Raw genomic sequence first — 22,907 nt, forward strand, 5'->3', positions numbered from 1 at the left:
AGTAAAACGTCACTTGTGAAGTCGACGTCTTTCAGACGGGGTTATCTGAAAAAAAACCTCTCAATATTTTGAATTATCCTGTTTATTGCATTTTTTTATAGTGGTGTGATATTATTCGACGTTTATATTTATTTATATTAAGTTAAATTTCATAGGTGCGTGATAGTGTGGTTTTTTCAAGTTTACAATTTTCATACACTTGTACATCCCAGGTTTACGTCACGGGGTGGAAACGCCATAGAGTTTGACAGCTCTATAGAGAGTGAATTTTTTTGACAGTTCCGAGAGGAAGTGACTTTTTTTATAGTTGTCCTTTATGCGACAATGGCAATGGTCTTTTGCGTGTCTGGAATCAAGTTAGTAAACATTTTCGAATTACAACTTCAACTTTTATTTATAAATTATTTTATTGAATCTATTTGCATTCTATAAATGAAATGTTTATTTAAAAGTATATTAATTCAAAGTCGTAATTTTCACTTTAATCAATTTAGTTCCGTCTCAAGTCTGCAACTGTGACATTATTAAAAAAAAAAAACGTCAAAAATTTTCATCGAAAAAACGTGTTTTTCTTTAAACAAATTTTATCTAAAATCAATAATTTCTCAATCAATATTAATAAGAACTACATGTGCATGGATTGCCAGTTGGATTAATGTTTGTTTTAAGAAGAAATTTCTCTCAAGTAAGATATCCACTCGAGAAAGGTTATTGCAGCTTGCAGCAACATCATGTTTTATCAAGTATTGAACCACACAAAGGATTAAATCTTCATTACAATATCATTCATAACTCCATTTAAATCAATGGAAACTAAATATGGATCGTTTCATGGAGTAACAACATACTTTGGAGTTTGGACCCAAAATACAATACACGTAGGTACATTGCAGGCATAGATTGCAGGACACAGTGAATGATGATACGTGTTTTATACAGTGAATCTAAGTACCTATTTGTTTCAGGTTAATATCAAACTTATAAGGTGTTAAGCTGCAATTACAATAAAAGTGCTTGCTATGGAATCACCGGTGCTGATCATTATTGTCAACTGTTACTTAAAATCCAGATGAACCAACCTTTACTTCCTATTCAAATAAGTTTAGAAGAAACCTATATAAGTAATAAAACCAGACCAAGAATGCTTGATTACAAACGATGAACTCATATCATTTGCAAGTTATGCCATGACATAAATGCATTAAATTAGGAAGATTTGTATTAGATGAATATTAACTTCTGTTGATAAGAACATTTGGTAAGTACCTTTAAAATTTAAAACACCCTCAAAATGATTCTAACACTATCCTCTGACGCTTTTCGACTAGGATCAAATAAAAGTTAATTATTTAATTACAGATTGGTGGAATCCAGATTCTGTGAATGTACATGTAATTGATTGACAAGTACACATTTGACAAGGTAAATTAATTTTATTTAACAAAGTAGTGCAAATCTAGAAACAAAACAGACAGTAAGATAGGTATGGTAGATAAGACAGATCACTTGTTTATCTGCTGTACTCTTTATAATATTAGTGTAGAATGTAGATGATGTAGGAGATTACAGTCTTACGGTGACATGCGCATCTTTTTGCTCTTAATTTACAAATATTTCATATATTTTACAGGTGGTGAGAAACGTGTAGATCTGGCCTGCTTACAGTGGCTATTGGATTGGACAGAACCAAAGTGAGAGTGAACGTGTGAATTTATGGAGAACATTAAAAACTATTTTACTATAAGTCATAACGCAACTTATTTTGTATGAGTTACATACAAATGTCAAGCCGTGAGTACATTATGTAAAAACTAAAACAATGTACCTACTGTAATCACAACAGTAACTGTAATCTTTTAAAATCCAATAGTTTTAATGCTTATTGATTTTCGTAAACAAAATATTTCATGTTATATTTCATCAATAAAGTTTCATTTGATACTTCAATAGTTTTATTTTTAACCGCAATACATGAAAAGGAACGGATCATAAAAAAGTATGACAGGTATATTTAATCTGTGGGCGGCAGACGCCATATTGTATTCAGCGCCACCTACTGGACAATCTAGCTCGGTACCAGTTTGTTTATCGTATAAACCAATACTAGGGCCGTTTCCTATCTGTCTTTAGACATACTCTCTAATCTGTGGTTTACGTGTTTGTGTTCTATCAAAACATTTACATTATTATGTAACTTGGTGCTTATTTTTTACTGAAACCTTTTCGGATATTTGATTTGTGTAAATGGAATTATTCTCGTGTTTACCAGCCAACATTTTAAAATTACAAATCAATTACTTTAATAGTTTTATAGTCAAAGCATGTCATTTTCATCAAGCACGATCTTATCATGTTAACATTGTGGCTGTATGCCTAATTTTCAGGATGATGACTTAAAGATACCACTATGTCTTACATCAAAGTGCTTCAATGCACATTTTGCCTCAAACATGGTGCTATGGGCATGTCCACCAGATCTGTGCTGCTAAAAATAGGGGTAATTATCTTCTAATATGATTAATAACTCATTGAAATACCTGCAAATTACCTATTGTATTATGGTTAAGGTACACAGTGATTGACAGTGAATTTAAAAACATTGTGCAACAAGGTTTGGAATTTATTGTTTAAAGTACCATTACTTGTTTACCATGCAGTCTTATGCATTTATGCTACTACTGAGTCTTTTATCTAATTATTTAATAAATATGTTGATTTATACAAAAGTTTTGGTTCTGTCTTATTACTAAACTTTAATATCAACAGAATGGAACCCTTACCCAGCAGCTTGCACGAATATCAACTACAAGTTGTTGGAAAAGTCAGTTGCCTGTCACCACCCTTAGCCAGACGCCCACCAGCACTAAAAAAGGCAAAAATGTGCCGCAGGATAATCGGGTGTGGAAGGAAACCCCGTCCCTGGACAGAAAGAACAATTTGGGACAGTATTGTATGATGCTGTCCAAATTTCGGTTGACTTGTAAGTGTGATTGATGTTTTTTCAATATCAAAAGTACCTATGATGTACTTACTCCATTACTTTGATAAGTTCATATTTTATATTGTGAATGCATTAATATTTTGGTTGATAACTTTACAAGTTAAATTCCTAGTTGTGGTGTTCACAAAACTTATTTATAAATTTTTTACTTTTTGTGTAAAATTGTGTATTCAAAGTGTAATGTAATAATTTTTTCCTGTGTTCATTCTTCTTAGACTCGACTTCTCTGTGAGCTATCTTATTTATTTTTATCTTTAAGAAGTTTGTGGTTTTTATTGCTGTTTAGAATCAGCAAAGAACTCCCACAGCTGTGCTGAAAAGAACCCCTCAATTTGAATTCAGATGAATTGGAATTTAATTTTCACACATTCGTTCAGCTCTCGTGGTAATGACGTCCATGGCCGGCTATGCGCTGGCTCCGGCTCCCTTCGAGTTGACGACATTCTTGCTAACCGCCGCGGGGACTGGCCTGGTATCCGCCGCCGCCAACTCCATCAACCAATACCACGAAGTGCCCTTCGACGCGCAAATGTCGCGCACCAAGAACCGCGTCCTTGTGAAAGGATTGCTAGAGTAAGTGAAGTTTTGTCCTTGCAGTGTGATTGTTAAGTATGCAAATGAAGTCAAAGTTTTATGAATTACATTATTACACACTCACCCTGCCAATTTCAGATGTCTTTACTTTAAAAGATTTAAACTTCTGTCCTGAAATTATAAACTTCTCATATTGGCTAGACTACAATGTACATCAGTCAGTCCATGAGATGAGATTAAGATGGAACTTAACTATAAAATAGTTGAATAAATAAGAATAACAAGATTTATTGGTTTGCTTTCAGTTTTAAATACATGTTTTATAAGAAATTTAATATTAAATGTCTCAATTTGTGGATTACAGGCCATCGCATGCTATCGGCTTCGCGGCGGCGACCAGTGCGACAGGCCTGGGCCTCTTGTATTTTGGCGTGAACCCGCTGACGGCTGCATTAGGGGCTGGAAACCTTATCCTTTATACTTCAGTCTATACTCCTATGAAGAGGATGTCGATTCTGAACACATGGTTGGGCTCTGTGGGTAAGTAAACGGATGAGTCGCCTTTGAATCATTACTGAAATTAATCTAGGGTGACATTTGAATCGATACTATTTACCTCAATGTAATCATGTACCTACACAGCCTACACTAAATCTAAACACACAAGTAAATTTAACTCTTTTATACTGTCTCTATCAAGACGTGATCATGATTCCGTCGCGCTGTTAGCTGGTCACAGTTTTTAATGTGTCTTTTTCGTTTCACATGATCTAGTCTAGGCTTACTGGTATGGTATAGGGACTATACCAGTAAGCCTAGACGCAGACCATCGATTTTTCGTCGGCCGATAGCTAAGTCCGGCAGTTGATCAGTATGGGCATGTATGGAAGTGCGCACATTACGCCGATCGGATTTGGCCGATTCTTCATACAAATTAAAATCGGGCCCAAATATCGGCCAACTAAAAGTCGGTGCTCTGCGCTTAGTCTAAGCGCGATCCCGCCGCTTGCGTTTTTTTTTGCCTTTGTCTAAAGTCAAAGTCAAAATTTCTTTATTTGTTTAGACTAATAAATAGTTATTACAACGTCTAAACACTGGTTTCACACTATCCCTAACCCAATACTCTGCCAGTGGGCGCGATCCCGCCGTTGTTAGGCCTGCGAACTTTTTGTTCACTATTCCCCGTTAACGCCAATTGGAACTTATAAAATCAAAATAAAATCCTATTATAACGGGGATTAATGAACTTTTTGTTCACTAATCCCCGTTGACGGGGATTGTCAACGGGGAATAAAATAAAATAAAATTCGTTTATTTTTGCAAATAGGCTTTTAAAAAGCACTTTTACAATAGTGGAATAAGCCTGTCTAAACATCTTTTCACACTACCCCTATATTCTCCCAGTGGGCGCGATCCCGCCCCTGATGGGCTGGGCGGGGTGCGCGGGCGGACTCGACGCGGGCGCGGCGGTGCTGGGCGGGCTGCTGTACTCGTGGCAGTTCCCGCACTTCAACGCGCTGTCCTGGAACCTGCGGCCCGACTACTCGCGCGCCGGGTACCGGATGATGGCGGTCACTGACCCTGGTACGTACATGAGTATTTAGTTTTAACAACCTTCAAGAAGAGAGCGTATCTTCACCTTAAAGGCCGGCAACGCACCTGTAACGCCCCTGGGTCTGCGGGTGTCTATGGGCGACGGTAATCACTTACCATCAAGTGATCCGTCTGCTCGATTGCCTCCTGTCACATAAAAAAAATACTCGTTTCACCCTAATGACGTCGTCCACTGTAGGACAAACGCCTCCCTCAAAGATTTCCACGACACGACTGGTCTTGCTGTGCCCGCACCAGCGTCCTTCACCTTCACCAGATCGTTGGTCTAACGGTCTCTCGCGCAAAACGAGATGTCAGCTTGAGCTGCAGCTATTGTTACTTGTAGTCTGAGCTACAGCTCAGACTACAAGTAACAGATAATTTAGAAAATACGTAAACAACGTTAGGGTGTAACATCCCTGATTATGTTAAAAATCATGATCAGCAGGCAATTGCAGAAAATAGATTCATTAGTTACACAGGTTCATTGTTAATAAAAGAAAATAAGAATATTACATTGATCAATATTTTTCAGCTTTATGCAGAAGAGTGGCGCTCAGACATACCGGGATCATCACAGGAATCTGTCTCGCGTCGCCGTACCTTGAAGTGACGAACAAGTGGTTTGCGCTCGAATCGCTCCCGTTAAATATTTATTTTATGTACTTAGGTAAGTTTCTAATCTAACCACACACTCCAAGTTTGTTATGAGGAAAATATGCATTGAATTATATGTTTTCAAGGCTATATTCAATTAATTGATCATTCATGTTATTTTTGTTTCAGCATGGGAATTCTACAAGAAATCAGATAGTGGGAGTTCCAGAAAGCTATTTAGATTCTCTCTAATACACTTGCCCGCGCTTATGTTACTTATGCTAGTCAATAAGAAGTATTTGAGCTCGAGCGACACACAGGAGCAAAAGGATCCGTCGAAGGCGCTGGACGTCAGTAAGTTGCCGGAATCCAAGAGGATATCAGTATTGCCGCGAGGACCTGTAGTCGCCGCTCAGGAGACAGAGCAATCAACAGAAAACTGATAGCTTTTAACAATCTACGTGGACGTAGATATAGTATTTTTGTTGTAAATAATGTACAATTTAATTATGTGATTCAATTAGATTGTGATGTAAGTTATCAATCAGTTAACCGCGAGATTTTTGTTATATCCACAGGACAAAGAAACTTTTTTTTGTACTTAGTATTGTAGTTCTATGGCATAGAATTACTCTTTATTTGATATTAATATTGCTCTCCATTTGATTTCGGTACACTGCTGTAATACTTATGCATTCCTGCATAGAATAATTAGTTTTTATTGCTTGTATCTTTTACTATTCTTTGTTTTGTGGACATAAAAGCGTATTCAGTTGTTATATCGCTAACTTTGTTGAATGAGTAGTTCCTTTAACTTATTATGACACAGGAATAAATGAAATTTCCAAATAATAAATCTTATGTTTATTTTTGTGTTGCTATTTAATTACATTCATTTATCGATGGAATTGAAAATAATCTACATACATACAAAGAACATACAGGCTATCAGATTTTGAACATTATGCAGACGGACACTGGGCAGGTGTATCTAAACTTAAAACCGAAGTCGCGAGCCGCGTGCCAGGGGAACCCGTTTAACTCCAAAATAATGTTGATTCTTAATTTATTTCCTGCAACAAAAATTATGTTATAGCTTTTTGTAATGTTACAGAAAACATAAAAAATTATGACTTGCGTTTGAAGAATTTGACATAGCCAGTTAGTAATGCCAAGAACGAAGATAGCTGCGAAGCACTTGATAGATAGTAAAAAATGTACGGAATAGAACATCAAAATAACACTGGCATCTTATTTGTGCTGTTGTCTAGATTAGGAAGCTAAAAAACTCATAAAACTCATTTATTTCTGAAAATAGGCTTAAAAAAAGTACTTTTACATGTCCCAGTATTAACCCTACCACTGCTTCAGGACAACAAATGGGCCAGTGCTGAGAAGAAGCAGCGCAAGAAACTCTGTCACTATTGTCAGCTTCCTGAATTATCATCTTATAGTAAGACAATTTAAAGGTTTATCACACCAGTTGTATTTATGCTAAATACTGGTCTGGTACCGACCTGGGCTTCTTGGAGCTGCGCTCGTGGTCGCGGCTGTCGTCGCGCGAGCGCTTGTGCGACTTGCGGTCCGAGTGCTTCTTGTGGTCGCCGTTAGACTTGCTGTGCGACGACTTCTCGGAGTGGTGGGACGACTTGTGGTGCTTGTCGCGGTTCTTCGACGGACTGCTGTAAAGAAGGTAATTTTTAAGTCAATTAATTGCACTACCTATCACTGCTTCGGGACGATTAATTGGCTAATTCTGAGATGAACCAGCTCAAGAAACTCGGGTCACTTTAGTCACGGTTTAGGTGCGAGCTATGCAGTTATAATGACATACGGAACCCACTTAATAAGAGGCATGTTATGTGTAGTGTAGCTTTTTCTTAGTGAATTGATGTTGATAATACGTCGTTTTTAGTCTCAAACAAACCAAAGGCTTACAAATATAATAATAATGCGCGGTGTCTCGCATAGTAGTCCGGTGTGCAAACTACTAGAGCAGGCGGCCATTTTTGTTGTTTCACTTTTGGCGTACATAAATTAATTTGCAGCCCTAGCCAGTACAGTCACCTGCTGCTATGTTTAGACGGGCTCTTGTGACTCGAGGGCTTGTGCGCGTGTGATTTGTCGTGCTTGTGCTTCTTGCGGTCGTCGTCGTAGCGCGGGCGGTCGCGGCCGGCCTTGCGCTTCGAAGCGCTGTCGAAGTCCTCGCGCTCGTAGCCACGCTCTTTCTTGTCCTCTTCAGCGGCTTCACGCTCCAAGTCCGACCAGTCCTTGCCAGACTCTTCGTCCTCTTCTGGAATGGGGAGGGGAGAATTAGAAGAAGCTATATTTTAGCTTTATATTCTGGCGCTAGAAGGCAGCACTAGCGCCTTACAAGTCGTTCAAACTTCAAAGCATGCGTTGTTCATGTCATTCCTAATCATGATAAGGAGTAATGGAATAAATAGATGCTGGGCATCAATCGAGATCTGTAAATGCGGCGATTTGAATCAAACTGACAACCATAAGCATGTCGTGGATGTGAGAAGTGTAGCCCGAAGTGAAAGCTGTAAAAATGCATGGAAACATCGCTTCAGCAGTTTTTAACCCAGGTGGCACTGGGTTGATGAAACTTAACACCAGATGCTTGACTTATTTCACGAACACCTACAACATTACCGTTTGACTTATTTCAAGAACAAGAGCAGTTTTAAAATGGCAAGTGATTGTAGCGTTCCAGTGTTGTAACGTACCCTCACTGTCCCCAGAGGCGTCGGACTCGTCGGAGGCCTCGGAGTCGTACTCGGAGTCGTCCTCGGACTCCTCCTCCGACTCGGCGTCCGTGGGCTCGTACGCATCATCCTCCTCCTCCGAATCCTCCTCTTGCTGTGGGACAAATAAGAAGTAAAAAAATCTGCGAAGTCTACCAAGTCAATGTTCTAGAAAAGAAGTTTAAAGGCAAGGAACTATAGCGATTACATGACATGATAATAACATTGCAGAATATAACACACTTGCATTCATCAGTCTCTGGGTCATTTAATCAATGACGAAATTAAAAAACTGCTGTATTTATAGGTCAAGCTCTTAACTCAGTGCCTGAGGTATGGGAGCGGCACAGGAGTGTTTCTGTGACGATCAAACGTCAGTGAGACTTCAGATTGTATAGATGACCCACGCTGAACTGTCCCACCAAACTCAATGACAGGGGGGCGCTACCATCGTTCAACTATATGGTTTCCAACATGGCAAAAATCGGAACCAGCGATCCGGTATTGACGGTGGCGCCCCACTGTCAATGTCACCCCTCCCGTACCATATCTCAGGCACTAAGTGCGCTTTAAATATAGCATGTAGATGAGTTTTGTACAAACCTGTGCAGCATTTTCTTCATCCGACTCCGGATCCAAGAACGACCAACCACCATTGTCGAAGAAGCCCTCGATGTCGTCCGTGATTGTCTTCATGACTTTGGTCCAGTTTAGAGATTGAATACCTTCTGAGTAGCGAATATCGCAGGAGCTGGAAAGGAAAGCATTTGTATACCTCTGAGAAGGTGGAAAAGATTGTTCAATTTTTATTTAATGAGGGTTTTCGCGATTGAAAAATCCGCCAGATGGCGGGACGTGGATTTAGGGTCTGACTGCTGCGTGATTGGTGGATTTTGACATATCTGTCAATGTCATGTCAAAAATAACCAATCATGCAGCATTTGGACCTCGCGTCTACGTATTGCCATCTGGCGGATTTTTCAATCGCGAAAACCCTCATTGCAATGAGACATTTATAAAACTTCAATAAAATTGATCTTAGAATCTGAAATTAGCTCAAATGGGTACTAAAAAGTTCTATTTATGAAGATACTCGTCGATATTTTCTGCTTGGCCCAAAGATTGGTAAAGAATGCCATAAAATGAGACTGCATTCAGTTCTTTATACTCTGTATCATGCGCAATAAAGTTTGTAATAAATAAACACTCACTTGAGCCACTCCTTAACATGATCCAGCATGTTCATAGGCACCGCATTGACCATGGCCACCTTCTTCGCGTAGTCCTTAAACACGAACACCATATCGAAGTTCTTGAGGTGGAACTGGACTCTTTCGAAGTGCACCAACTCCACGTCTTCGAGGGCTATGACGAAGGGCGGCCACTCGGTTAGGTTGACCAGGGCTCCTGATGTGGGTTGTAAGAGGACAGTGCTGCGGAACGGCGCTCCGGGGAAACCCAGCTCTCTAAAAGCAAATTGAATGGTTTAGTTCGTGGGCGATGTTGAATACGGCCAATATGATAAGGGCTGGAACTGTGACATATGTAAGTAAATTATAAATCAATTTTACACATAATAGTTGAACATTAAACTTTTCCGGTTAGGTTAGGTTCTCCTGTTTCAGCCTCTCGTTCCCATCGCTGAACAATTCCTGTATATTCAGATACTACGGCTTGACTGTCAATATAATACGGTTGGGTTTATATCTGAGCGTGCAGGCCAAAAGTTGTTTTCGGGTTCGAGTGGTGAATCTTATTTGCTCACGTGAAGTGGTGATCGTAGCAGGCCGCGTATCGACACACGGCCGAAGGCTCGTGATCTCTCCAGCTCCGCGTGGTATCATAGGTCGAGTTCGACAAGTCCTTCAAATTGGTAGTAAGAACCAACTTGAAGGCCAAGTCGACCTCAACCTCGGTCTCCGTTCGCTCTGCAGGTGGCGGTCGCGTGCGCCGTGCATCCTCTACCAGCCACCCACCTGAAGGGCGTGTCGAACTCGACCTCCTGCTTGGTCATGTTCTCGACGCGCTCGCAGAAGCTCTTGAAGGCGACCTTGAGCTTGTGTCGCAGCTCGCGCTCGCTCTGCTCGGCCGCCAGGTGGCGGTCGCGTGCGCCGTGCAGCCTCTACCAGCCACCCACCTGAAGGGCGTGTCGAACTCGACCTCCTGCTTGGTCATGTTCTCGACGCGCTCGCAGAAGCTCTTGAAGGCGACCTTGAGCTTGTGTCGCAGCTCGCGCTCGCTCTGCTCGGCCGCCAGGTGGCGGTCGCGTGCGCCGTGCAGCCTCTACCAGCCACCCACCTGAAGGGCGTGTCGAACTCGACCTCCTGCTTGGTCATGTTCTCGACGCGCTCGCAGAAGCTCTTGAAGGCGACCTTGAGCTTGTGTCGCAGCTCGCGCTCGCTCTGCTCGGCCGCCAGGTGGCGGTCGCGTGCGCCGTGCAGCCTCTACCAGCCACCCACCTGAAGGGCGTGTCGAACTCGACCTCCTGCTTGGTCATGTTCTCGACGCGCTCGCAGAAGCTCTTGAAGGCGACCTTGAGCTTGTGTCGCAGCTCGCGCTCGCTCTGCTCGGCCGCCAGGTGGCGGTCGCGTGCGCCGTGCAGCCTCTACCAGCCACCCACCTGAAGGGCGTGTCGAACTCGACCTCCTGCTTGGTCATGTTCTCGACGCGCTCGCAGAAGCTCTTGAAGGCGACCTTGAGCTTGTGTCGCAGCTCGCGCTCGCTCTGCTCGGCCGCCAGGTGGCGGTCGCGTGCGCCGTGCAGCCTCTACCAGCCACCCACCTGAAGGGCGTGTCGAACTCGACCTCCTGCTTGGTCATGTTCTCGACGCGCTCGCAGAAGCTCTTGAAGGCGACCTTGAGCTTGTGTCGCAGCTCGCGCTCGCTCTGCTCGGCCGCCAGGTGGCGGTCGCGTGCGCCGTGCAGCCTCTACCAGCCACCCACCTGAAGGGCGTGTCGAACTCGACCTCCTGCTTGGTCATGTTCTCGACGCGCTCGCAGAAGCTCTTGAAGGCGACCTTGAGCTTGTGTCGCAGCTCGCGCTCGCTCTGCTCGGCCGCCAGGTGGCGGTCGCGTGCGCCGTGCAGCCTCTACCAGCCACCCACCTGAAGGGCGTGTCGAACTCGACCTCCTGCTTGGTCATGTTCTCGACGCGCTCGCAGAAGCTCTTGAAGGCGACCTTGAGCTTGTGTCGCAGCTCGCGCTCGCTCTGCTCGGCCGCCAGGTGGCGGTCGCGTGCGCCGTGCAGCCTCTACCAGCCACCCACCTGAAGGGCGTGTCGAACTCGACCTCCTGCTTGGTCATGTTCTCGACGCGCTCGCAGAAGCTCTTGAAGGCGACCTTGAGCTTGTGTCGCAGCTCGCGCTCGCTCTGCTCGGCCGCCAGGTGGCGGTCGCGTGCGCCGTGCAGCCTCTACCAGCCACCCACCTGAAGGGCGTGTCGAACTCGACCTCCTGCTTGGTCATGTTCTCGACGCGCTCGCAGAAGCTCTTGAAGGCGACCTTGAGCTTGTGTCGCAGCTCGCGCTCGCTCTGCTCGGCCGCCAGGTGGCGGTCGCGTGCGCCGTGCAGCCTCTACCAGCCACCCACCTGAAGGGCGTGTCGAACTCGACCTCCTGCTTGGTCATGTTCTCGACGCGCTCGCAGAAGCTCTTGAAGGCGACCTTGAGCTTGTGTCGCAGCTCGCGCTCGCTCTGCTCGGCCGCCAGGTCGTCGCGGTCGTGCATGTGCTGGTGCTTGCCCAGGTCGGTGGTGATCTCACCCACTTCTGTGTAGAATTGCACGTCCACGTGCTTCTTTTTGCCTGGGGAAGATACGGTAGTTATAGTTTTTGCGAAGGAGCAGTAATACTTTTTTAAATGCTTCTAAACTGTGCAAGGAGCACTAGAGTTGAAGCAGGTTTACCGAATTCATTTTTTGAAGAAACGATGAGTCTTTCAGATTATCATATCAGCTCATATAGCGAGCAGATAAGTATATGCTCGGTTACCGAGCACGTATAAGACAAAATGTGCGGCTCTTAGGAACGTAAACGCGCTAATAAAAACGTAATTTCGTGTTATAGATGACCCACGCTGAACTGTCCCACCAAACTCAATGACAGGGGGGCGCTACCATCGTTCAACTATATGGTTTCCAACATGGCAAAAATCGGAACCAGCGATCCGGTATTGACGGTGGCGCCCCACTGTCAATGTCATGCATAGGACAGTTCAGTATTTTGGAACTATACATTCGTTTCAGAAACTAAAACTAGAAACTAATATTACCACAATGTAAAAAGCACTCACCAAACATAATAGCGTGTTTCAAATGGAAATGTAAAAGTATAATCATCTCCCCATCACAGGGCTGGAAGAATGCATTCTTGATGTTATTATAGAGTATGTCCACTTTGTCGCCTCTGACGGACGTGAACCTGAAGCCATTGGTGTGTGCCTCGAGAGAGCCGCTCATCCTCTTCGTGACGATGTTAGGTCTAATGTACAGATCTTTGAGTTTGGGGTTGCCTTTGCTTTGGGACATGACGAGTGTGTCTTGTTTGACCAGATCTTCCTTTTCCCTTTCTTCTGCCTCTCGCGTTTTGAACTTCTTCTGAACTTCCTTGATCAGTCGGAAGCCTGTGTTAAGGTTTGCGGAAGGCGGTGATATCTCGCCCGGCTCTTTTGTGTTTGTACTTCGGTATGTGCTGCAATTGATAATTTTAATTTGAAGATTAGCGAAATCAAATTGTCATAAGTTATGACGAGAGAAAACACAACAGATAACCAAATGACTGATTGAAATGAATAGAAAAGAAAACAATTGAATTAGATTCCAGCTGATCTGGCAACAGGACCAAAGAAAGAAACCCTATGGAATCCAGACTAAGAAACAATTTTGCCAAGAAACATTGCAAGTCTGTCACCATAACAACAATGTTAACAGCATTGTTGTGTTCCGGCAGTAAGAGGTAAGATAGCCAGTTCCTCTGTGGTTGAGGAATCCGGGTGAAGCCCGCTTCCACCTTCGGCCTGATCATCACTTACCATCAGGTGAGATACAGGACAAGATTAAGGATAAAAAAAATCTCCAAAACCGGTCTGTGTATAAGATACTTACACTTCCTTCACGAAGGTAGCGTCAGGTTGCGAGTAGTTCCCGCCTTCGTTCCTGCCCATAGTAGCGCCGGGGTGGAAGAAGTTTATCCGAAGGTACGTATAGTCGCCCTCCACCGACTGAGAGATGTTCTTGATGGTCGAGATGTGGAATGGTACGGGCACGCCGAATATCGGCAGGATTACTGTCTCGTATTTACGATCTACAAATATGATAAGTGATTAGAAAAAGTTCAAATTCTAGCAGATATTTAATAAAATTAATCTTATGCAAAAGTTCTGGATATTTAACAGTGGAACACTAATGGAACTACTGTAAGTTTTCTCTATCAATTTCTTTCATCAGAGCGTCGAATCTAAAAAGGTCACAATAGTCACCCTCTGCTGCTCTGTGATGAGGAAAAATACTTTCTCAAGAGCTATCAAAGTAAACAACAATGACGACGAATGTTGGTGAAGTTTCTGATTACTTCAAAATTATAAAAACTATAAAAGACATTTAGAAATATTACGGTATACTTACCAACATAAAGCTTGAGTTCCTTGACCTCATTCTCGCGGGGCATCTGGCTGACGCTCTTGTACGAAACAGTGCTCTTTCGTATCTTCTCTCCCTCTTTGCCACTGGACTGCTTCGCCAAACGTTCTTTAGCTTTCTCATTCAGCGCTATCGCCAACTCCCTCTGGTGCTCCTTACGCTTCTCTTCGGAAGAGTGTTCCGTACGGAGTTTGGACTCTATTACCGCTGTCCGTTTGCCTCTGCCTGAAATCGCTCCAGTATTATACGACTCCGTCAACTTAATGCTTTTTGGCATTCAGTTGGGTTTGTGCATGCAATTTACTGTTGTTATAACTGTGTGAATATTACTTTTAAAATACTGCTACCAAAGAACTATCTATCAAGTCACTTTTGTAATTTTATCACAAAATTAATTTAGAATTGGTCAAAATACTTCTACATGAACAATCAAATGTTACCACACTCAGGGTCTACTAAAGTGATATTCTTATGGGGGCTAAAATTTATGCTATCATTCTAAATCTATTAATTAGCAATGAAAAAACCTTTCTTTCATCAATAAATACATCTGTTATTTGAATGAAATAATACCAAATGATAAGAAAGGCCTTTTTATAACTAATGAAACTTAATTACTACTAATAGCTATTGTTTCAGTTTTTAACACAGGAATCAACTTGACATGCAATTAGTGCTCATTTTGAGTAAAACATTCCAACTCACCTCCATTTTCTATCCATCCATGATTGCATGTAAGTAAATAAGAATGCATAAATATAAAACACAGTTTCATTAAATATTATTACTGAGCAGTTATTACATGGCCTAAAACTCAAGAAATAGTTTAAAATTCTTGCTTCTGCTAATGAATAAGAGAAGAATCTTTACTAGCTTGCTGAAGGAAAGCTTATTATTTCAAATACATAAGTATTAAAAACACATTGTCAGATTGTCTCAACATGAAACACCTTAATCACATGATGAATCATGGTTAATTAATAATAAATAATACATAAATCTTTATTTTACTCACACAAAAAATCGAACAGAATTACATAGTGAATGTATAAGATACGTTTGATGTTTATTCTTGTGTGAGTCTGATGCCTATGCTAGGTATTTAGTATACCTGTATTACAGGATTTTTAGATTACAGGACAATTGATAATTACCCTTATTGCTAGCAGGATTGACTGCAATTATCAATAGCAGAATGAGTGTCACACCTCATTTTGAAGTTACAAAATAGGCAAAATATACAAGCGCACAAGGCGTTAAATTTAGAAAAGCAAAACTAAACTTTATCTCTTTAACAAAATGTTGATTTTCCTCAAACACTCACCAAGAATTTCAGTCTTATTTTCTTTTTCCTCCTCTTCTTCTTCGTCGTCGTCCTTCAAGAAGATACCAATGTTCTTGATTTTCTTCTTGGACTGTGTGAGGAGAGAAGCAGGTTGCTCCTCATTTACCAATACTGTATCACCGATAAACAGTGCGTACGTCTGAAAATAACTACTGTGTGACATATCTGGCAATACAGGGTGTTAGGTAAATGGGTATATGAGCCGACACTAGCCCATGTTAACATGGGCATATAAATGGTATGGTGAAGTCAGAAAATTGATATCTTCATTTTAATTTTCATACAAATCGGATTTTATAAAATTTGTTTTGTATGAAAATTAAAAAAAATAAAATGATGATTTCGAATTTCTGACTTCACCATACCATTTATATGCCCATGTTAACATGGGCTAGTGTCGGCTCATATACCCATCTACCTAACACCTGTATAACATAGCCATTTGAGAAGACAAAAGATTATAGGTCTGATTCTCACCTTTCCTTCCTTCTCAGTGGCCGCACTGTTAGTCAAGTTGGCTAGGCCAATGTTGATATTGAACACCATGCCCTTTTTGGCTACCACTGAAGTTTTTGGACCAATAACTATAGAGCTCTCTCGAAATTCTATACCCATTGCAAACCTGCAAAGTTTATAATGAATAGGCTAGTTTCCTAAAAAAATTTTTTTAGTCCGTCATGTTTAATATCAAAAAATATTGGACACATATATTTTTATTTGTCAATCTAACAAATAATTACATAGTTATGGTGCGTTGAAGTTCCGCACGACGTCACAACGTGCGGCACTTTTATGCACGCGTTGACGTCACGGGCCTCTTCTTATGAACTTTGGCGCGCTTTATCTCTTTTAAGGATAGTGCCAGGGTCTGGACCAAGTGTTGCCCAGAATCAACCCATAGTGCATTTTGTTCTTCAGGCCTATACTAATGTGTAAACCGAAGCGCACTGAAATCTATCCCTGGAGTTAAGAGAAAAAAAGAGTTTTGTTTTGAAGTATTTACACACAATATATCATCGATGTATACGTACTACGCATCAGATTTCGCGATTGTGGCATTAAATAACATTCGCTATGTTGAACTTAACCATATAGCATCCGTACACGTTACTTTGATGCGATTTAGACATTCTTTATAAACAATCTAGCGCTGTTTTAATTGTTTAGTAATTTGACAGAAATTCATTATTTCCAAAATGAAGCAAGAAGTTTTAGTTCTCTATCCTTGCAAAAAGTCAATTTATTTGTGTATTACAATCGATTATTAAAGTTATTGTAAGCTAAAACTTCTTGCTCCATTTTGGAAATAATTACTTTCTGTCAACTAACCAAACTACTGCAACAGCGCTTGATCACTTATAACGAATGTCGAAGTCGTACTAAAGTAAGGTGAACGGATGCAGTATGGTTAAGTTCAACATAGCGAGTGTTATTTAATGCCAAAATCGCGAAATCTTAAGCGTAGTACGTATACATCGATGATATTTTGTATGTAAATAATTCAAAACAAAACTCTTTTTTTCTCTTAACTCCAGGGATAGATTCCAGTGCGCTCCGGTTTACTAATTAGTATTGGCCTGAGGAACAAAATGCACTATGGTTTGATTCTGGGCAGCACTTGGTCCAACTTCCATACATGGATTGGCACTGTCCTTTTCATTAGTTTGAAAAAGTGAAAAATACGTGTAGAGTATTTTTTGATAAGTTAACTGACGGACTAATTAAAACTCTTGCTTTTTGACCCAGGAAACATCCCTATTTTATTTACAAATGAAAATAAATCTAAACATAATTAAAAAAAAATTGTATAAGAAAACTTACCCAAAAGTTTTAGTTAGGTTATCCACCAAATCAGGCTTTTCTTTTTTTGCTAATTCTAAACCTGCTTCATACACTGATGACAGTTTAGCACCAGCTACAAGATGCTTCATCACTTCTTCTTCCACATTCAATAGAAAATTGTAATTACTTTGCACCTCATCTGTAGGGTTGACCAGCAATGTACGGACAATGTTTGAGCAGTATGACTTATATCTGGCACCTAAGGAGCATACAATTGCCCCAAAGTGTAAGTGGTTTTTGTCTGACACAGCACTGAACTTGAGACTGTAGTTGCCACCAGACTGAATGATTGGTGGATAGCACATGTCAACTTGGCTGGTGTCTACTCCTGTCACATATTTTTTGTCTGATATCGCTGCTTCTACACCTTCTGCTAGTTTTGAGTGTTTTACTTTCTGCAAAAGTAGAGTAAAAGTAATGCAACTGCAATGTTAATTTCCAAAACAATCTAGAAAAGCCATTTCATACACTTACCTTATCTGAATCAATAATTTCCATGATTTGATCTTTCAAGTACTTTGTGAATACGTCAACTGTGACCAAGCATGCTTTTTTAACTGTGATAACTTCCGGGTCTTCCTTGGGGGCCATGAGTAAAGCTATAGACGAGCTGATGTCAACATTTTCAAACTTCTCTGCCTTCATAGCGGCTTTCCAACTTTCGCAAAATTCACCAGGATAATTGTCTTTGGCAAATACACCAAGGTTTTTGCCTGATTTTGATTTCTTAATCTCTTGTATAAGTTTATTAAAGTTTTCTTTGTCCTTATCATTCTAAAATAGAAAATAAATAAATATTTATTTATATCTACAAGTCACAAGCTTGGTGCCAGACATCTTTTATTAAAGAAAACTATATCTATTTGGTTGTTGATTCTAGGACTGACAGGATATATTTATAAATAACAGTTGCACAATGTTGTACAATCCAAATGTTTTTTGTTTGATGAATCTAGTCGTAGAAAGTAACCCTACTTTTAGATGCCTCAAGAGCATGTTTATCACATTTTCTATGCTGGACAATGTTATGCAAGTAGTCAACTGAAGATGAGACCATAAAATTACATGTTTTTTAAACCTTAAAGATGACAATAATAATAATGGCAATTAGTACTCACCCTATCTCGAATAAGTAGTTTAACTGGGGGCAGTTCAGACTCATCTTTTCCATTTTCAATTTGTCGAAGAAATTCTATTTTCTTTTTGCTGGCGAGGAAACTCATGCTGTGCTCTGTGAGCACTGTGATTGTATCGGGAAGCTCATAACCAAACAACCAGGTCTGAAAAAAGGTAATAAGAAAAATACATTAAAATTAGTCATTTCTATAAATATATTTTCTTCATCATTAATTTTCAGTACAAATAATGTCTGTCACATGTGTAGGTAATTAATTAGATTATTGTCTGTTTGTAGCCATGTTATAACCCCAAAAACACTTAGATATTTCATTATGTATGAGAAAGCTAGCAGTATTTAAAAGATAACATGTCTATTGCTTACATTATTGACCTGAGGAAAGCTTACACAGTACCTATTGAAGATAACTTCGGCATAACAAAAAAACAAACCTGTAGAGCTGTTGATTTACTGTACAAGGTATCTTCATCAACTCCGACACATGAAACCAGGCAATCAACTTTCGCCAAGGCATCTTCGCTCTTTGGATCTGCTGCAGCTGCCTGTAAAATACATATTTCGTGGTTAAATCATTCAAAATGTGGCCGAAGAAACACTTTGAAAGTGGATTACCTTCCACGCTGCATAGAGCCTTTTCATACGGCGGTAAAATGTCTCCTTATCAAGAGATATATTAGACATTGTGTATAGTAATAATAACCCTAACTAATATCAATAATCTAGATAATTACGCCTCAACGAACAAAACTTTATTCACGACATTAGTGCTATTGACAGCAAACACGAATGGCGGGCGTCGGAAATATTGTTTCTTTCTATTTTGTCTATGGCTGATTTCGGATACACCACCAATGCAGTGACCAAACAAAGCTACCAAAGATAATTCTCGTCACACATTGAGCTCATTTTTCAAATTGATCACATCACTAACTAGTGTTTTTTTGTTCGAAATTTAACTGTCATTTGTGTCATTGCATTGTCAAATGTTGTGGAAGTTTAATTTTTTGTAAACAAAAACTTTTATTTCTTTTGCATGTCAGATTATAGTTTAAAAGCAAAATGCAAAAACTTAAAGCAGTTAAACATGCTACTCTAACTGATAGTGTCCTAAAACTTTTAACGCAAGGTCGCATTATCACTATTTTAGAGTTTCTTCAAGAAGACATTGAAAAACTTTCAACTTTAACAAAATTAAGTTTACCAGACATCATTACTTTACGTAGTCATATATTTAACAAATACTCAGCACCTTTGATCAATGGAGCTACTCTGCTTAAAAGAATTAAGACGAAAAAAAACTTTGTACAGACTGGAATAGAAAGGTTCGCCACACTTATTTTTGTTAGGTGTAAATTCAAATTATAGCTAGATACTTTATTCTATTTTATTATAACTTGGGTTTATTTTCAGTTTAGATCTCATCCTCAACGGAGGTATTCCTGTGGGACACATAACAGAGCTGTTTGGCCTCGCAGACTCTGGCAAAACACAGCTATGTTTCCAACTTGCTATTAACTGTGTAAAACACATTAATGGTACAGTTCTTTATCTAGATACAAAAGGTGATTTTTCTGCAATCAGAATACAAAAAATATTAGAAGCCGAAGGTCTGAATCATAAGGTACAAACAGATTCTGATCGAATATCGTTAAATATAAATTTTAATATTTGTTAGGATAATCTTTTCTAAATTATGTTTTTTCAGGAAATGGCATTAGTAATGTACAAAATAAAAATAATACATGTATGGACAATGGATGAAATTATTGAAATATTACAGAAGATCAAAAATAATTCAATAGTTTTTGATAATCTATCCTTGATTATTGTTGATTCTTTGCCTTGCCTGATGTTTCAGTATCTTGGTGATGAAAATAAAATTGGTGAGCCATTCATGTTTTAACTAAATTTCTTATTTATTTATCTTCATTGTACTTCTTTTAACATCTTTTCATCTTTTTTACAGGTTTGGCATTGTTGAATACTTTTGTAAATTACTGTAGATTTATTTCGAATGACATTGAACTTGGTATTGTCTGCATAAATTTACAGACAAGATGGGTGGATCAAGATGTCTCAGACTTGGATGAAGGTAGACTAATAAATACTTTCACTTCATTATTATTAAAAAAAATTAAGACCACTTTATGTAGAACATGGTAAATGTTCTCCTGTTTTAAAACATTGTCAAGCTTATTATAATACTTTGTAGGTATAATATTTTTTGTGAGTTAACAATGAATTTATTTTAACATTTCAGAATACAAGGAACAATCAACAACTCTGTACAGAGAAACAGCCTACATAGAAAAAAGAAATCGCTGCCTAGGGAATTACTGGCGCCATGTCCCATCTGTAATTTTATTATTAGATAAATCTCAACCAATTTTGTGTGATGGAAAACACATTTGTTCACACTTAACAGTTACAAAAATGAAGTCTGCTGAGGGTAATATTAAAAGTTGTAACTTACAATTGAATGCATGTGGCATTACTTCCATAAGTAAATAAAAGAAAAAGTATGTATTCCAAACAAGATTTATTATTTGAAAAGTCCCCTGACAAAAAGCCTAATTACATTTCATTAATGGATACATCGCGATTTAGTTTTAATACTCACTTAATTGAAAAAAACTGACGAAGTCCGACCGTTATCTATTCTTAAAAATCCGAACATGTCCGGATTAATCCGAATACATGGAAACCCTACCCAGGTGCAAAATTTTTTTTTTGTCAGAAAAGTATAGAAACTTTTTATGTAACGAACTATAAAAATAAAATAATATGTCGTATTGGTATCATAGTTATTGGTATATGAGAGGTACTTAGAATTTTTGATTACTTGAAAATATTATAAACAAATTACGTTCAAAAGCACGCAAAGGTCTAACGCGCCCTATCCATCTATGTTATATGAGTTATATCTTTGACCTGTCAAAATCACCACGCGTCGCACAGATTTTTTTTTTTTTTTTTTTTTTTTATATGTGGCACGCACGGCTTGTGCATTTGCCAATGACGAGGTGTAAAGGTTGGGAAACGGATTTTAAAGGAAAATACCCGGGAAGAGCGAAAATTTTGAAGGATCAGGCAGGAAAGGTGTTATTGTTTACAGGATAATAATAACTAATCATATTACTATGTACATTAGACAGAAAATATGTTTATGACAGACATAAAAAGGATAAAATATAGCCGTATCAGGCTATATTTTAATATCATAAGTAATAATAAACATAGATATACATTTATAAATATTTACATCATTAGAGGATAACAGACAAATTATGGATGTAGGTAGTTGGACACGGAGGGATATTAATGACTGGATAAAGGAGGAGCAATCATATTTCTGGCAGGCAAAAAAGATATGATTTAGATCGCCCACTTCATCTCCACATTCACAAGTATCATCAGCGATAATGTGAATTCGTGCCAAATGTTGAGGTGTACACACATGTCCCAGTCTCATACGAATAAGAGTTGTAGTAGCAATTTTAGGTAAATAGGATTTGAAAAACCATGGTTTAATTGGAATAGTTGGTTGTATCTGTTTATAATGTTTTCCTTTGGTCTGACTACTAATGCTCCAGTCCTGTTCCCACGATTGACGAAGATACACTTTAGGTAGAGCTACTAAATCGTGACAGTAATTTTTGTATGGGAAATTGTCACCATTAGACACCGCATCATTCGCATAATGATCAGCCTTGACATTTCCCGTTATGTTGCAATGGCTTGGAATCCATACAAAAGCTACTTGTAATCCCAAAGAAATACATTTATGAAACAAGCTCCTACATTTCATAATTACTGGATAAAAAATGTTAGATTTAAAGGGGTACTTAGCTAAGGCCTGCAGGGCACTTTTAGAATCTGAGAAAATTACAGATTTTTTAAGTTTCATCAAAAGAATATATTCTAAAGATTTGAGTATACCAACGCATTCCCCAGTAAATACTGAAGACTCAGGGGGTAATTTTATCATTTGATGGATTTTATACTGATGATGAAAAACACCTACTCCAACAGGACCATCCTGGCTATGTTTTGAAGCATCGCAATATAAATGATGCCAATCAAACCAGTCGTTTTCTAATATTAAATTAAACTTTGAGTTAGCATATCTGTCCATCTTAGATATATTAATATCGAAGGAAATATTGAGGGATAATATTAATGAATCATAATCTGAAGAGAATATTGGGAGATAAAGTGATCTATGAGTAGGTGCTTGAAGAGATTTAAATTTTTGAAAGCTAATTACCAAACATGGAGGGTTTTTATGTGTCCAATACGAAGAAGATTGAATATATTCGGATAAAGTTAGTAATCTGTGATAAAGGGGGTGTTGAGATAATTGCAAAGCACGAAATAAAAATTTATCACTAAGAAACTGTCGCCGGAGTCTTAAAGGAGGATCCACGCATTCTAATTGTAAAGCATTATTGGGACTTGATTTCATTGCACCTACA

The 22,907-nt window shown here is 39.4% G+C and overlaps 3 protein-coding genes across 4 annotated transcripts; 2 read left to right on the plus strand and 1 right to left on the minus strand.

Moving 5' to 3' along the window:
- On the plus strand, positions 1 to 6,581 carry LOC135071693 (protoheme IX farnesyltransferase, mitochondrial). 2 transcript variants are annotated; one of them, XM_063965467.1, is made up of 8 exons: positions 1 to 155; positions 2,385 to 2,497; positions 2,767 to 2,980; positions 3,379 to 3,574; positions 3,900 to 4,075; positions 4,940 to 5,119; positions 5,664 to 5,798; positions 5,915 to 6,581. In XM_063965467.1, exons 2-8 carry the CDS (start codon positions 2,408 to 2,410, stop codon positions 6,166 to 6,168), a joined length of 1,245 nt encoding a protein of 414 aa, XP_063821537.1. In that variant the 5' UTR covers positions 1 to 155; positions 2,385 to 2,407; the 3' UTR covers positions 6,169 to 6,581. The 2 variants fall into 2 exon arrangements, with proteins under 2 accessions (XP_063821537.1, XP_063821538.1); XM_063965468.1 differs by lacking the exon at positions 1 to 155 and adding an exon at positions 178 to 201.
- LOC135071694 (FACT complex subunit spt16) lies at positions 6,575 to 19,226 on the minus strand. The gene is made up of 18 exons (XM_063965469.1): positions 19,045 to 19,226; positions 18,864 to 18,974; positions 18,413 to 18,574; positions 17,769 to 18,068; positions 17,274 to 17,689; positions 15,930 to 16,074; positions 15,432 to 15,591; positions 14,813 to 14,821; positions 14,093 to 14,332; positions 13,574 to 13,772; positions 12,763 to 13,160; positions 12,062 to 12,275; positions 9,687 to 9,941; positions 9,079 to 9,226; positions 8,458 to 8,590; positions 7,793 to 8,018; positions 7,243 to 7,407; positions 6,575 to 6,798 (listed from the first exon to the last, which is right to left on the minus strand). The coding sequence occupies exons 1-18, from the start codon at positions 19,111 to 19,113 to the stop codon at positions 6,792 to 6,794; spliced, it is 3,357 nt and encodes a 1,118-aa protein (XP_063821539.1). The 5' UTR covers positions 19,114 to 19,226; the 3' UTR covers positions 6,575 to 6,791.
- Positions 19,227 to 19,411: 185 nt separating this feature from the next.
- On the plus strand, positions 19,412 to 20,943 carry LOC135072121 (DNA repair protein RAD51 homolog 4-like). The gene is made up of 5 exons (XM_063966075.1): positions 19,412 to 19,754; positions 19,843 to 20,053; positions 20,138 to 20,315; positions 20,399 to 20,524; positions 20,693 to 20,943. The coding sequence occupies exons 1-5, from the start codon at positions 19,492 to 19,494 to the stop codon at positions 20,941 to 20,943; spliced, it is 1,029 nt and encodes a 342-aa protein (XP_063822145.1). The 5' UTR covers positions 19,412 to 19,491.
- Positions 20,944 to 22,907: the final 1,964 nt, after the last annotated feature.

Source organism: Ostrinia nubilalis, chromosome 5 (genome assembly GCF_963855985.1).
Source record: "Ostrinia nubilalis chromosome 5, ilOstNubi1.1, whole genome shotgun sequence".
Classification (NCBI taxonomy): Eukaryota; Metazoa; Arthropoda; class Insecta; order Lepidoptera; family Crambidae; genus Ostrinia; species Ostrinia nubilalis.